This window comes from Larus michahellis, chromosome 7 (assembly GCF_964199755.1).
Source record: "Larus michahellis chromosome 7, bLarMic1.1, whole genome shotgun sequence".
NCBI classification, from domain to species: Eukaryota; Metazoa; Chordata; class Aves; order Charadriiformes; family Laridae; genus Larus; species Larus michahellis.
Genome location: NC_133902.1, coordinates 34,888,418 through 34,904,138, shown reverse-complemented (window position 1 = coordinate 34,904,138; position 15,721 = coordinate 34,888,418). Strand labels below are relative to the sequence as shown.

At 47.3% G+C, this 15,721-nt stretch overlaps 1 protein-coding gene across 2 annotated transcripts in view; it reads right to left on the bottom strand.

Moving 5' to 3' along the window:
• SP3 (Sp3 transcription factor) overlaps positions 1-3,085 on the bottom strand; it is a 37,401-nt gene extending 34,316 nt beyond the window's left edge. The window contains exons 1-3 of one of the 2 annotated variants that reach the window (XM_074595039.1): positions 2,800-3,085; positions 2,345-2,469; positions 2,050-2,166 (exon numbers count right to left, since the gene is read on the bottom strand). In XM_074595039.1, coding sequence (XP_074451140.1) covers positions 2,050-2,166; positions 2,345-2,469; positions 2,800-2,806 — 249 coding nt within the window. In that variant the 5' untranslated portion in view covers positions 2,807-3,085. The remainder of the gene's footprint in view (positions 1-2,049; positions 2,167-2,344; positions 2,470-2,799) is intronic. The other variant, XM_074595040.1, reaches the window with a different exon arrangement.
• Positions 3,086-15,721: the final 12,636 nt, after the last annotated feature.

Here is a 15,721-nt window from a genome sequence, read left to right as displayed (position 1 = left end):
TTTTGGGGACTGCAGTCCCTCCCTTTACTAAGGTCATCTTAATTAACTCCAGTGTCTAGTTCAGCTACTGTAGGTATCTCCTCCAATTTATATTTAGTTTCCACCCAAAATATTCTGAATCATTCAAGAGCTATGTTGTAGGAGTGCAAAAATTACCAGAATGCTATAGCATAACTCACGGCAGATATGTAGGAGGGGCCTATCTGCATGTATGAGAAATAGTGAGTGAGTTTATATTCATATTTAGTTTTAACTAAGATTTTGGCTTCTCTTGAATTGCTTCTGCCTTGCCCTGAAAAGCCTCTTATACATAAACATAACAACAGATTAATTTAACGGGAATAAAGAAGTACTATTTCAAAACCACTTTGCCCATTTTGAACTATCAGGAACCATTTGTCCTGGACTAGCACTCTAGTACCCCCATCAGACCTAGAACCGCTCAAGCTAAGAGACCAACCCATCCTCAAGATGCACAATTCCAGCTTTGAAATGAGAACAACCTTAAGGTGGATACGGGAAAGCAAGCTACCATTTAAGCATCATTCACTTTTCAATGTATATGTTTATGCAAGAGACAGATCCAATGTTCCACTTTTCAGCACTGTATGCATCTGGTATTATGAAACAAATTTTAGAGGTAGCAAGCACTCAAGAATGTCTAGAAAGATTTTCAGAAGTGTACTGCGTGAGAAAATAAGCAGGTTCAGCAGAAAGGACACTTGAAAGGGGGTGAGAATCTTAATATATTTTCGAGCTCTGTCATTAGGCTACAACCTGCTGCATGACCTCAAACAACTATTTTGCTGCAGCTTCCCTTCACGTAAAGTAAGCTGAAATGTACAGTTTAAAAGTATTTTAAAGTGTAGTACTCGAGTATTCAGTAAACTTATTATCATTAACATTTTGACATTTGTTAAAAGCTTGCCAAAGCCATTTCATCCACCAGTAAAACGCTTTGCAGCTTTTTTTCCTATTTGCAGAATCCTAAAAACATAAGTGGCTGTTGTACAGCAAGTTTAAAAAAAAAAAAAAGACTTACTTTAAAAGCAAAAAAACAAGGAGCTTTTTCTGCTTGTTTCAGAACCCTTTTTGTAAAAAAAAAAAAAAAAAAAAAGTAAAAAAATCAGAGGCAATATATGTGATTTCCCAAGGACTATGGCCAGAAAATACTTCATCATGCCATTTTAAAAGGTATTTAGGAACTCCCTTTTAATATACAGACCTTTTTTAGGTATCAGTTATTTGGAAATGCCCCATCTCTTTTAACTTTATGAGCATAAGTCAAGAAGAGAGTTTAGCTAGACCAGTTAAGGAACATATGAGTTTCCATTAGGCTTTTGTTACAGAGATGGTTAAGCTAGCTTCAACAAGAATACATTTCTAGCCTGCAAGATCCATCTCATCACACAAGGTCCCAAGGTCATCAAGGCTCCCTTCAGAGGCAACAGCGCATGAGAGATAAGGACAGAAATTCAGTTTGCAACGCGAGGGACCGCATGATAACTGCGCCTAGAAAAAAGCAGCGTCGATACAGGAAGCAGCTTTCCACCGCCGCGTTCGCTTCTATAACAGCCATTTTACTTCTAACTACATCCTTCCCTACAGCCAGCCTTCATTTTGTGCTCCCGCCCGGGTGCGCGGTTGCCGGCTGACAGCCCAGAGAGGGTGCCGGGGCTGCGCTCAGGTGGAGGTGAGGTGCCTCCCGGCCTCGCCGGGTGCCGAGCGAGCCGCTCCGGTGCCAGGGCCGGGAGGTTTCCCGCCTCCCCCCGTTTTTGAAAGTAAATGAAGGCGCCGCTCCCAATGGCGGGGGAGGAGGAAGGGGGGGGGGGGGCAGCCCGGCTCCCTCCTCCTCCCGGGAGCCCGGCTCCTCCTGGAGAGGCAGGGGAGCCCGGGGACCCCTCTCCTGGCAGGTCGGCCCTGCTATCGTCCCTCCCCCCGGGCGGGCAGTGCCGTGTGTCCCGTCCCTCCCCCCGGGCGGGCGGGCTGGCTGGCTGTGCTGTCTCTCCCCCCGGCAGGCCGTGCGAGAGCGGCGGGGCGGGCACTCACCGCTCCGGCAGAGTGAGAGGCAGCGGCGGCGGCGGCGGCCTCATCCTCCTCCGGCGACGGCGGGCCGATCTTGCTGCAGGTGGCCGCCAGCAGAGCGAGCGGTGACGGCTGAGCGTCCTACCCACAATGGGCGGGTTCAGGGAGAGAAAGTGGGTGGCGGTTAGTGCGGGACAGCGACCGGGCTCCTCGCAGACGCGCACACAGGAAGCGGCGGCGGCGGCACCGGCTCCCGCACCCGCTCACAACGTGTCACCCGGGGGAGGGGGGGAAGGGGCCCGGCCGGGCCTGCGCTTACCTGGGGGGTGGCCGCCCCGGCGGAGGCCGAGGCGGCGCCGTTGCCGTGCTGGAGATACTCGCTGTGGCTGCTGCTGTCCACGTCTAAGGCAGCCATTTCCTCTTGTTTCACGGGCTTCTCGGGAGCTGCGGGCACAGCGGGGAGGGGGAGGGGAGAGTCACTGACGGGAGCGATCACCCCCCTCCCTCTCCCTCCCTCCCTCTCCCCCCCCCTAACCCCAGCGCTCCCCCCGCCCTCCCGCACGGAGCCCTCCTCCTCCTCCTCCTCCTCCTCCCCGTGCTGCTGCCCCTGCCCCTCTTCTCCCTCCTCCCCCTGCTCCTCCTGCTGCTGCTCTCAGTGCCGCTCTCGCCTCGCTCGCACACGGACGCTCCGGGGCCGGAGCGGGGAAGCGCAGGGCCGGAGCAGGAGCAGGAGCAAGGGAGCCCCGCGGGGCGGCTCGGTCGGTGCGTACGTACCGGTCATGGTGTGAGTGCGAGCGGCCGGCTGGCTGGCTGGCTGGGCGGGAGGCAGGCAGGCTGGCTGGCTCGCACACAGGCCCTGCTGGCGGGGGCTAGGCGGCTGCCGCCGGGGACATGCTTATTGTGCTCACGGGCTGAAGCGGCGGCGGCGGCCCGAGCCTACTCCGGGTTTTTTTTTCCTATTTTGATTGACGGTGCGGGAAAGCCGAAAGGTGGGGCTTGCAGCGGGAGAGGGGGCCCGGCCGACACCGCCGCCCGCCCGCCCGCCCTGCCAGCCCGGAACTCCCGCCTACGCCCGGGCGCGCTCGCTCATTGGCTGCGCCTCGCCGCTGCCGCCGTTCGCACTGGCCGCCCGGCCTGCCAGTCACCCGCCAGGGGCGGGGGGGGGGGCGCCCCATGCCGAGGCGGCTTCCTGTTTGCCAGGGCTTGTGCGAGGAACAATGAGCGGGAGCCGCCGAGGGCCCGCGGCCTGCTCCGGTGCGGGCCCGCGCTGCCCCCGCGCCGCGGGGAGGCCGCCCCGCCGCCGCGCTTCCCCCCCGCCGGGGCGAGGGGGCCCGGCGGGCCTGGCCGCCTGCCCACGCCGCAGGGGTCAGCGCAGAGGCACAGCTGCGCGGCGGCGCTTCCCTCCCCCCCTTCCCGTTCTCCCCCCCGCCCCGTTCCCCCGCCGCGCGGGCGGCGCGGTGCGCCTGTGCCCGGGAGGCGCCGGGCTGGAGCCGCGGTCGTTTGAAATCTCCCTGGCGGGGGGTGTCACTGAGGGCCGTGTGACAGCCGCGGCTCCGGGGCGGCGGCCAGCGCCGCCGCGCTTTGTCCTCCGCCGGCGCTAAGATGTCGGCGCGGTGTCCCCAGGGGAGCCGGCCCGCCCGGGCGGGCCCTGCCTGGTGGCGGTGCTGGAGCCCGCCGAGCAGGCCGGCCCCCTGCTGCCGGGCGCGGGGGGGGGCGGGGCGTGCAGGTCAGCGCCGGCCTCTGGCGGCCCCGGGAGCCGCAGCGCAATGGCCGACCCGGCGGGCCGTTGCGTAAGCGTCGGGGCCGTGGCGGGCTCGCACCTGGCCGACCCGGGAGGGCTAAATCTAAAAAAAAAAAGCGCCTTTGCCTCTTTTGTAAAACAAAAGCCGTGAAGGCTGAGCCCGCGAGTAGGGTTTTAAGGACGCACGTCCTTGCGAGGGGAGCGTGGAGGGTGACGGCGTGCTCCGCTCCCAGCGGGAGCCGAGCCCTGGCGCCCATGGAGCGGTTGTGCCAGCAGATGTTGTTACGGGGAATTAATGAGATTCCCCTCGGCGTCAGTTCGCTGCTCTGTCCCTCACGTTATGCAACACAAAGGAAACCGGGAGCTCTCGGATTGCTAAACGGAGGCAGGAAATATGTTTAAAGCATTATATAAGTATGGGATGATACAGAAATGACTGCGAGTGGGGCCTGTTTCTCTGTTACACCATGCAGCTTGTGAAGGGTTCCCGTAAAGGGGAAACAGCTTGAGCTTGGCCTGTCCTCGCGTCCAAGTGCACGTGCAGGGCGGTGGGACAGCCCCTCGGCTTAGGCGGTGACGCTGACCCTTTGCTTGTCGACTCCCCTCAGCAATGAGTTTGTCTTAGTTACCTTTCATGTGGTGTTCCAGGGAATCTGCCAATGAGGCTGAAAGGCGTTGGGCTGGAGATCTCAAACCTACTTTTCCTGTTACGATATTTAATTATCACTGAGAATTACCAAGCAGATACAGTGAGCATAGTCTCATAGGTGCATAGTTGTGCTGAGTGTCTGAAGCCACAGGCTGCCCAGATAAACCCATGGAGAAGTTAGTAACTAAGAAACAGAAACAGTCAGGATTTTCAACAGCTTCTGTGAGCAGAGAATAAACAGTGCTTTTCAGACAGCCCAGCATTGTGACCTTGCAGTAACTGCACAGGCTTAGCCTAGAAACTGTTGCAGAACAGGAGAAAATGCATTGAGAAAATGTGAATTTAATATCAGGAAGTTATGATGGAGGAAGACTGCAGTATCTTCCCTGTCAGTGGGAGATTGCTGTCACTGTGTGATGTGTAGTCTTATTTTAAGCCCATTTACTTTTGCCGGTATGTTGAGAGTGCCTTCAGGTGACTTTTAATAGCAAGTTGTAAATTAATCCCAAAGCTGTTTGTCACAATTCATTTTTTCCGAGGTAGAAAAAAAACCAAACCCCGCTTCTGTTTTTAAAATGTCTATATTTGTTTACATAATCTCTTGTGATTCTACTTTAGAATCAGTTGTTGTGAAGTTAAGTAACGTAGCCACAAAGGAGAGGAAGCTTTTTTTGCAATTCATGTTTTCTATTTTAATTGCAGAATGCTCTGAGAAGCAAAAGTTGTAACTGGGAACAGAAGTCCTATTTATTTTGACATAGTGATACAATAACGTCAGAAATATTTTTTAGCCAGTGAAAGCTACAACACACAACCTTTAAAAATGAGTCAGTATATATACATAAGCAAATTTCAGGAGAAAAACAAAAATGCAAGATTCTGCGATCCACAAAACTACTGTAGTATCTAATAAAAAAGTCTTCTACAGCTGCTATAAAACCTGCACTTTGTTTTGCCATATCAGAAGTTGTTGGTGAAAGGCCTGTCATCCTGGAACCAGAACTGTAACAGATGACTTTGGACTTCCTATAACCTAGGAAGCAGCTCATTTAAAGATTGATCTGTAAGAGGAAATAATTCCTGTTCGTATGCTGGGAAGGTGGGAATGATAGTAAAAAAACCAGCCCTTGCTAATTAGCAGGGTATTGCCAAACATCATTGATGGCATTTTGCTTTAAGAAGATTATGTTGTCTAGGACAGTTCTTCTACAGTTGGAGGTACTGTGAGAGCTCTGTGACGTCAGTGAGATGTTGTCAAAAGAGTAGTTCACCTGTATGGATCGGATTGCAGGGTTGATACATAACTGCAATGCTTTAGGACAGAAGGATTTGAAATATCAATAATGGGATTTTTTTTTTACGTGTTAAGGAGTTTTTCAGTGCAGTAAAACTCAGATGTAAATAGGCCTCACAACGCTAGTTGAGGAACAACTTTTTCTAGTCGAGTACCTAAAATTAGGGGGACATCATGATGAAAATATTCAGATAAAAAAGAAGCAAAACATAATAGAATATTAAAAGACTATTATAAAAATAAGATAAATTACAATAAAGTTGCAAAAAAGGTAGGCTATTATGAAAAAGAGTTGTAAGGAAGAGACTCAATCAGAAATGTTAAATAGAAGCTGATTGGTAACAAAGTGGTTTTATTTACTGTTTCCCAGTGAAGATTAAGAACACATGAAAAGCAAAAATAAACAAAAAATCAAGGAAATGAAAAAAGACATTATTTGTAGCTTTTTGTTTATCCATGTACGAGCATCAAGCCGTTCACTAGAAAAATCCTGTGCGCATCGGGGAGATCATCGTGTGCGTACTGCCTGGAAGTTCTGTTAGGTGGTGGTCTTCCTGCTGAGTTAGCACTGTGCCCATATCCCCACAGAGATTGAGCGCCATGCCCAATTAGAGGAGCCATTGTTTCCTCTTTCTTGAGATTACCCACCAGATGTACTGTATCAGTATGCGATCTGAACAAACTAACCATGACCAGTTTATTATTAAAGGGCCTTGCTCCTTTAAGCCCTTGCGTCCTGCTTCTAGGCTGCTTGTGGTAAACTGCAGCTCCTGGGATGAATTCTCAATCCATTCGCTGAAAACGGTGTCTTGTAATGTGAGCTGTGCAGGTACAGAGAAAGCAGCGCTGGTCTGTGCATAATGATAATTCTTCCACCAGATACCAAAATGCAGCTGTTTCAGAACTGAGACGCGGCCTTTGTGGTGAGTAGCAGTAGAGTTCGGGAGAGGAAGTGATGCCTACCAGCTTCTGATGAAACTTCAGGGAAGGTTTTGAAAGATCAAATAAGATGCAAATTGGAAAGAACGCTAGAACTTAACATCTACCCTGTAGTTCAGTTGTAATCTCAGTGCTGCGTTTGGACACTGTAATTTATCTCTCATGGGTTTGTCTTGGAGGTCAGTCTCTGTGGGGATATGGGTTCAGTACAAGTTTGGAAGGAAGTGCACAACCCAACCGAACTTCCGTCCAGTACAGTGCCTGCTATGCCTGGAAGTGTCTGTATACTCCTTTCAGACTTCTGACTTATGACATATTATTTCTGCCTTTAGAAGTCCCTTCTGTTGGTGACCCTGCGTTGATTTAAAGTAACGTGTTATTTAAGGGTCGTTGGTATGTGGTCCAGTTCAGTTTTTACATCCATGTTACTCCATTCCTCTGTAAAGTGGTGGGTTTACCATGCTGAAGCCTAGAGTGCAACTGGACAAGATGCGCAGGGATGCGTTCTGCGGCAGTGTGGTCTGTAGCACTGGGAGAACTCAGACCTGGGTCGCTTTACTTTGAAAAGCTGAGTTTAAAATGGTGCTGAAGAATCAGTAGGAACGATTCCACAAGCTACCTTAAAACGCAGCCTTTACTGAAGGGACAACAAGCGTAATTAATTATCTGTAAATCTCATGCCTGAAAAAGTAACTAGGACACAAAAAACAATTCAGCGGAGGTATCCTTTTGAATTTGAGGTACCTTCTTTTACTGTAGTCATCCGTTTAAAATTTCAGTAGAATCTGGAGGGCCATATGTTTTGCTTTCTAAGTACCAAACATTTACTTGGTACTACAAAACCCAAGATAATTACAAGGTTCTGAATCAGACCTATTAAGCTTACTAGAATTCAGCTTCATTCTGAATTTCGGCCTTCTTTTCCAGTTTAAATCCTAGCAAATGGGAAAAAGAATCTAGCTGCTAGCCCTAGACATCACACTCCTAATTTCTGCATCATGTGTGGGGCCGTCTGCTTAAGAATATTGGGAGATGTTTACGTAGGGCCACAGGCAGGACTGACAGGAGGTTGGCCTGGGAGGTTTCTCGAGTCAGCACGTAGTAGTTGGGGATCGTTGCATGACTGGAGTTCATCCCTTTGGATGTCAACAGAGAAATGAGTCCTTGCCAGGTGTAAAATCAGCAAGGAAGAAGCAGTGGTCAGAGAAAAGCGTGGGCTGGCATCGTGTCGTCATCCCCCCGAAAGCACCTCCCTGGTCTGAGATGAGTGGCTACAAGAGCACAAATTTTGCAAGGCGGGAGCAGGCTTGAGCAGTAGGTGTGGTTTGCCCAGAAGCAACTGAGCCAACCTAATAGCTCATTGACCTCGCCATAATTGAATCAACTTACACAACTGCCAGAAAACAAACCCTGCAAAAGCGCTGCTCACCACATCGCAAGCCGAGTCAAACTGGACGCAGTGGGGTATGGGGCTCCACGGGTGGGAGCAGATGAGGGAAGGTAGGACTCCCTTCAGCAGCAGCAAGTAGATAAATTCAGGGTGTCAAGCTTGCTAGACTGCACCAGAACTTGCTTTTGGCTATGTTTGTGTAAATCCTGTCAGTAGCCCAGGATTTCTGGCCTCTAGAGGAGCCGTAAACAGTACTCGAGAGCATCTGAAAGGCGTTTGTATAGTCTGCTGCACAAGTGTGATGGTATCCGAGTGTAACCATATAAAAGACAAATAATATTTATTAAAAATGACATTGGGTTTTAGAAGAGCAATTTTTCTGTTTTATAACGGGAAAGCAATTCTAAAAATACTAGCTTCTGCCAGAAACAGCTCCATTAAAGAGAGGTCAAAGAGAAATCTGTGGTACCTGGATCCAGCTGCTAGCAGGGGACGCATCTGGTACCGCTGACCTGCTTGCGTCCAGCGGGAGCTGTTTACGGAATAAAGAGTGGCCTGGTGAACTAATAGACAGCACAGCCTTCACAGCAGGGACACGCCAGCTCCAGATGCTTTCTGCACTTGACCGGAGGTCCGAGACGCGCAACCTGGCCACGGTAAGAGGAAGAACCTGTGACTAAGCAGCCCAACAACCCAGTCTGTGCGCAAATCTAAAGGCTGTGACTCTTCACCAACACAGATGACAAATCTTCAAATAATGGGGCCAACAGAAAGTCTGTCCAGGCTCTACACATGCCAACGTGTGAGGACAGTCCTCTGGAACATTGTTTCTAGCCTAGTCATTGTATTTATGATTTTTTTTTAAGCAATTAGGACAAAATAAGTCATGTTCCCTTTTAGTCAGAAGTTCTTCCTGGTTTGCTACAGCTGCAGCTCTCCCTGAGTGATATATTTTTTGTATATTTTGCAAATTGTCGGATTCCATGGGGACATTTATTATTTGACTGGTAAACAGCCTCTGTCCTTAATTACATGTTAAGAGAAAACTAATTCTGCTGGTTTTTCTTTCTTGTGTTAAACTATGTGACTAAGACAGAAGAATTTTAATGTACTTGCACGAGAGGGTTTTTTCCCCCATTAATTGTACTGGCTTGTTTTCAGTTCTGTATACAAATAAATAAAGAGCATTTTAGTTATATCTTCTCTGTAAAATTCGAGTGGTTTTTACTCAAATGGCAGCTTATTCCATCTAAGGAGGAACTTATTTCATTAACAAAATTTGTTCCTTACAAAGAGGAAGCGCTCGTCTAATCTCTCTCCCATTTGGAGAGAGGTGGCAGGAAAAAGCAGAGGGGTATGTAGCTGAAAACTTGCCCTTTAGCAGGTAAATCACTGTAGACAACTCCTTCATTTCACCTTGCTTAAATCAGAAATACATATCTCTCTTTTTCAAGCTTCCTGAAATTTACTGCCTTTGGGCCCTGTCATTATCCGGTTTGTTTATGCTTAATTCCTACCCTTCAGGGTCATCACAACAGATACAATGTAACTCTAGAAACAATTGGAAAAAAAACATAGATCCTTTAGGTAAGGTTAGAAAAATTGTTCAGAGGAAGAAGTCCGTAATGATGACTTGCAGATTCCGTAAAATGGCTTCTAAGGATTCCGCTCCGTAGTCCATCACAAAATTGGAATGGAAATAAATAAATAGATAACGTAGATAAATTCTCTTGAAAGAAAAAAAAAAAAAAGTGTGTTGTTATGTATGTCTTGTCTAGCGTAGTTCTGTCTCCCAATTTAGCATTTTACTTTTAATAGTACTTATAGAAAAGTAGGCCATTGTGGAAATGAAAGAGACTGGCAAATTATATACATGCACATATGTTTACTGAAAAATTGAAAACTTAATAGCAGGAGTTACATACTCTGAAAGGAGGTATTTTTAGAGGGATGAAGTGACATCTTTTTTAGGAATCTCGGTCTGAATTCCTGTTCCCAGAGCAAAAGTTAGCAGGACTCTGTGGCTCCCTCTAGGAGAAGGAAGTCTGGGGGTACAGTCCAAACCACATCCCTGCTGTGGGCAGGGTCTGGTGGGCAGCCCCAGTGCCGTCAGCATGATGGCCACAGGGTTAAGGTGGTCTGAACAGCCAGGGATCAAGGGAGCGTCCATTTACAGAATCACAGAATGGCAGGGGTTGGAAGGGACCTCTGGAGATCATCCAGTCCAACCCCCTGCCAGAGCAGGGTCACCCAGAGCAGGTTGCACAGGAACACGTCGAGGTGGGGTTTGAATGTCTCCAGAGACGGAGACTCCACCACCTCTCTGGGCAGCCTGTGCCAGGGCTCTGCCACCCTGAAAGGAAAGAAGTTCCTTCTCGTGTTGAGATGGGACTTCCTACGCTCAAGTTTATGCCTCTTGTCCTGTCGCTGGCCGCCACTGAAGAGCCTGGCCCCATCCTTTGTATGTAAAGGAGATTCATAAACCCGGATAACAGCTCTAAGCTCTTACATGTCTTTAGATGCGGGAGGTGGTTTTTTTGTTTCTTAAAAAGACAAAACACCGCAACACAACAATCCTTGACAGGATCTTTGAAGGAGAAGCTGTGGGCAGTGACTTCCAGAAGAGGGCTGGGTGCCACGTGTGGCAGGAGAACCTTCCCTGGGAGGTGCCTGGTGCTGGAAGGACCTGACCTCGCAGCGGTTCTCAGCATTTTATTTTGGCTGGCAGTAGGGGATGGCACGCAGCCCATGCCAGCTCTAGACTGGCTGGCTTGAATGCCCCCAAAATGCCTGATCCGCTCTCACCCCCTGTGAGGAACCCCAGTTGTTTGGAACAGAGTTCTGGCATGTCCACAGTGGCGCATAAAGCCTTTGTGGTTTCTCCTACAAGCATAATTTCATTAAAGTACACATAAGCATTAAGAGCAACAGAACAAATTACGTTTGTGCCTTTCTACTTATTAACTATGGAAGAGGAGGTGGAGAGTTCTAGGGTTGATTTCAGGTTTTTTGGTGTCTGCGCTGCAGAGAAGTCAAAATTTAACATTTGGGCAAGACAATAGTAACAGATAGGTTCACCTTCCCTTCCTGCAATAGCACAGACAAGTGGAGTTCCATCACAAATACCAAGGAAGAGAAAGCCGAGTGAGATTGGAAATTCCAGTTCTGGTCACAGAAAACACTGTTTTTTTTGGGTGGGAAGAGATACTTATTAAAATTTACCTAAGAAATGCCTCAGTAAAAGAATCATCAATCTATTTCAGCTTAAGTCTGAAGAAGGCGCGTTCGAGGCTTGAAAATGATGATAACACGCTGATGGTGCTGACATAAAACACCAGTGGACATTTTTTAACTGCTATTTAACCTCTGGCTTCTATAGACATCTTTAAAACATGCATATCTTCATCACGTCTGTGCAGCTCAGTGGCAACCACATAGTTCACGCCACTTCTCAGACCGTGCTGCAGATCAAGTCTTGGTCCTTTTGACCTGTTTTCATTTCAGAATTACTGCGCAGCCTTCCCAATCTAATGACACTTGCAAACGCCTGCGCTTCCTGCAGGTGTCCTTCCTATTTCTAAAAATTAATTAACGAAAGTTAATTATTTTTTAATGTATTGTTTCTCTCACTTGTGTCAATTAATATCCGAATTATTGAAGTGGATCGTTGCTATTAGTTTGCTTTCGCAAAGTTGGAAAACTCCAAAACTCCACTATCATCTTAATTACTTACAAACGAAGGGTAAAATGCCTTCCTTTCCATGGCAAAACTCCAAAAGATGTAATGGAGACAGGATCTCACGGCAAGCCTACGTTCCCTACGCGTTCCTCCAGTCTCAGCAGGACCACTCAGGCGCTGGAGGCGAAGCGTGCGTGCTGTGCATAAGCATGAGGATGCAGTTCCAGGACAAGGATCCCACTAGTTTTGTTTTGGTTTTTTGTTTTTTTTTTACTTTACAATAATAGTGCCAGATTTTCAGCAACACACATTATGTTTAAACAGAGTGGTAACTGAATATTCTGTCTGCTGCATAGAAAAAAAAAAAAAGTTAGTTCATTCTCATTTTCCTCTCCCAAAGAAAAAGCATTACAATACTTTTTCTCCTAGCCTGGATTCCTACAGAAATTAAAAGGGTTTTGAGATCGTTATCTCTTCGTATGTATAATAAATCTCGGTGTGTGTGCGCATGTGTGCACACATACGTGCACGTACATACTTGCACGTTGTGCAAGAGAAAGAGAGGGAACAAGAACAAACAGTAGCCAATTTTAACCACATCTGACAGAGCAATAAAAGGCTAAAAATGTTACATTCCTATACATTTCAGGAAAACAGGCTGCTAAGTAAAAAGAAGAGAGACCCACTGCAGCTTAAGCTAAACCCTCATTAAACACCACGAAAGCTGCAAAGTTGAATGATGTTATGAATACCCACCCCGGGAAAAGCTGCAGTTGGAGCTTCCAGCTATGTACACTTAGGAGAATCCACACAAGAGATCACCCAAGGCCCATCAGATCTCACAGCTCAAGGGACTACTGGTTTGTGATGGATTTCTATTCCATTGCCGTCCAGCTCTGAAGATGACACACTCAGTGTTTGCCCTTTCGCTCTGGGGAAAAAAAGATTTCTTTTTTTTAATTTTTTTTTCCCATACAGATTTCCCAAACCTGATGAGCTGAGACCCGAGATGAAAGGAAGGACCAGAATGTGTTCTCAAAGACCCCGTGGGGAATTCTTACCAGAGTCTCAGTGATCCGCATGCAGCACACTAGACAAAGAGAAAGCAACAACTTCAGGTTCTCAAATCCTGGAGACTGGAGTAAAACTTCATGTCCTGGCAGTCAGGACTTTGGTCTTGTTTAAGGCAGCAAGAGCCAGTGCTGTTAGAAAGCCTTTCATCCCACTTTCTAACCTGTCACATCACTGGTGTCCAAGGGCCTAAGCATTCTCAGAAGTTTGGTGAGGGATACGCATCTCAGGGTTACCGAGTTCCCTGATTTTTCTGTACTAGAGGTGCGGTGTCCATGCGGAAGACGCAGCTGGAGGAAGGAGTAAGTCAGACTTCTTCGGCACTCTTGGCTCTGCTGGTCTGCGGGAGAGACACACACCAGTGCCACGTGTCATTGGCATCTCGCTTGGATGCCAAAGGAAAACTGAAAGCGAGAGAGGGTCCAACCTGGCTGCTGCATGATGTACCCATAAACACACCGTCTTCCCAACCCTTACGCACTGTAGTGCTCGGCTCAGTCACATTTCCTTCCTGATCATAGCTGGGGCATGTTTGACAAGGTTTGTTTGCTTCGCCCCACGCATCCAGGGACAAACTCTGGTACTCCAACATTCGCAATCCCCTCTGGATGGCTGCCTGCCTTTTTATGTCCTAGTCACAGTAACTCATCTTTCATCTCTACCTCTTTTCTGCACTGTACTGTTCAGACCCTCCTTTGCTCGGCACGGTCACGTCTCTAAAAATATCGTCCAGGAACTTTTTATTCTTCTTCATGTTGTGTAGCGAGGAAACTTGGCTCTCAAGCTCAGCAATCTTGCTGGTAGGTGTTGAGGCAATCAATGCACATAGACCGCCTTGGATGCCTGCAGCCACATCTAGCAGTGCTCTGATTCACCGTCCTTCGTGCCCCACACAAAGGAAGGAGAGATAATGAAAGAATTCAGCAGCCAAATCCTGCTATTCCCCTCTTCTTCCCCAAAAGGTTAACTCCGAGAAAAAGAGAAGTGCCCATTCTTGTCACAGGGTGACAAAGGGATGTGTGTGGCATGATTATTCTTCTTGCTGCTACACACGTGTGAGGTTAGCCTGAGATATTTTTAATGAACTTTTTCCTAATCTTTTGTTGCTAAGAGAATAATAATGACCTGGCACAGTCATAAGAATCTCCAAGGCTTGGAGCAATAAAATCAAGTTACGGTCTTCTAAACTAGCTGCATTTTGCAATTTTATGGGAAAGTAAATACCCATTCTCTTCAGTATGTTATACCTGTCAGTCCCTCTTTTTCCTACACCGATCTAAAATAAAATAGACAAGTAGCTTTCTTTGTGTGCTCTGTCATTCATTCCTTAAGGAGACAGAGAGGAAGTTAGAATAGCGTGTTTTTCAAATAAGCAAATATTCAACAAATTGACTTTAATTTTAACAGTATGAGGGAACAGTATCATAAAACCTTAGAAATTTGGCAGTGCTCTTACCTTTTTTTATGTGACACTCAAGTCATTGGGGCCATTTTATTTCCTGGATGAATGACAATTCCTGTAGTAGGACAATTCAACGTAAACATCTGCAATAAAACAGCTCGATTAAATCTGCAAGTTAATTCTAGGCCAAAGGGAGAAAGCCGCCTTATTCTTATTTACTGTTCCCTGAGGCGTTAAGACCCCGGGGCAGTATGACTCTGCATGGCCTAGGAGTTAAACTCGCACTTTATTTCAGAGTTTCTGGGACCCAGACCCTCACAGTTCTGTAATTCACGATAATGCTCCTAGTTGCAAGTGCTGCAGTCAGAAAATGTTTCCTTATTCCCATGATTTTCAGGCAACGAAGGAGAGGGGCTTCTAAGGCCACAAAAAAACACAACCCAAAACCAACCAAAACAAAACAAAAAACAATTTTAGGTGTTTCCAAATGATCTGTGAAACTTTGCCATCTGCTTCTGGGGAGAAGAAACTTATTTGTGAAAGTCAGCATAAAGAGCCCCGATTTGGCCTCTGTGAAAAAGTGTGAATTAGATATTGCTTTTGTCAAATAGAAATCAATGGGAATTAAAGTATGCTAATGATTTCCCACAGGGGTCAAGAGGCGGCCAGTCGCACATCAAAAACAAGTGGCCACCAACATGACAGTGAGCTGATGCTCCTTTCTCCCGTCTCCTCATCGGTTCGTCTACCGTTTGTTCCACGTTTGATACGCAGGTCACGGGTGTGATGATGACAACCAGAGAAGAGACTTCACAGAGAACACAACCTGATGTACCCTGAGTGAAAAGGCCTCAACCTGCCCAGTATCTCGTATTTAATTCAACTCCCCATTCTGGTTTGTACCGTTTGGGATGCATTAGCAGAGTCGGAGAACTCCCAACTAGTGACTACGCAAAGTATTTTCGTTGCTGCAGCTAATCTACAAAGACAAATATTTTCTTGTTTACACTGTGAGAAACAAAATATCCTTATCTCCCGATATAAAACATTTCCTCTTTGTTGGATACCAACACTGTTCCACTCAAAAACTGTTTGAAATCCTGGCTTGTTGCTTATCTAATTCAGCAGTGCCTGTTATAGAAATCCAAGAACTCCCTTCGATAGTGCTCTGCCTCCCTGCCTGAGGACTCGGTCCATCAAGGATATTTCTCCTCATAAAATCTCAGTTGGTCCTGGAAGAGATTATCCCCATTTCACAGACATGAATGCGATGTGCAGGAGTACCGAGAGCCGTGCCAGGGGTCACGGCAGAACCAAGAACTAAACTCCCATTTTTTGGATCCAAATCCATCCTTCCTCTCACCACCTTTCCACCTCCAAGAAGAAAAAAAAAACATCATCATTCCTTGTCCTCTGTTTTGAGTAAGTGCCTAATTATTTGGCTACTGCTCCATTCTGTTCTTCGGAAAAACGTTTTTCCTTCCTGTTGTAGATTTTCCACATACATATGCCTTCACAGTTTGCAGATTTC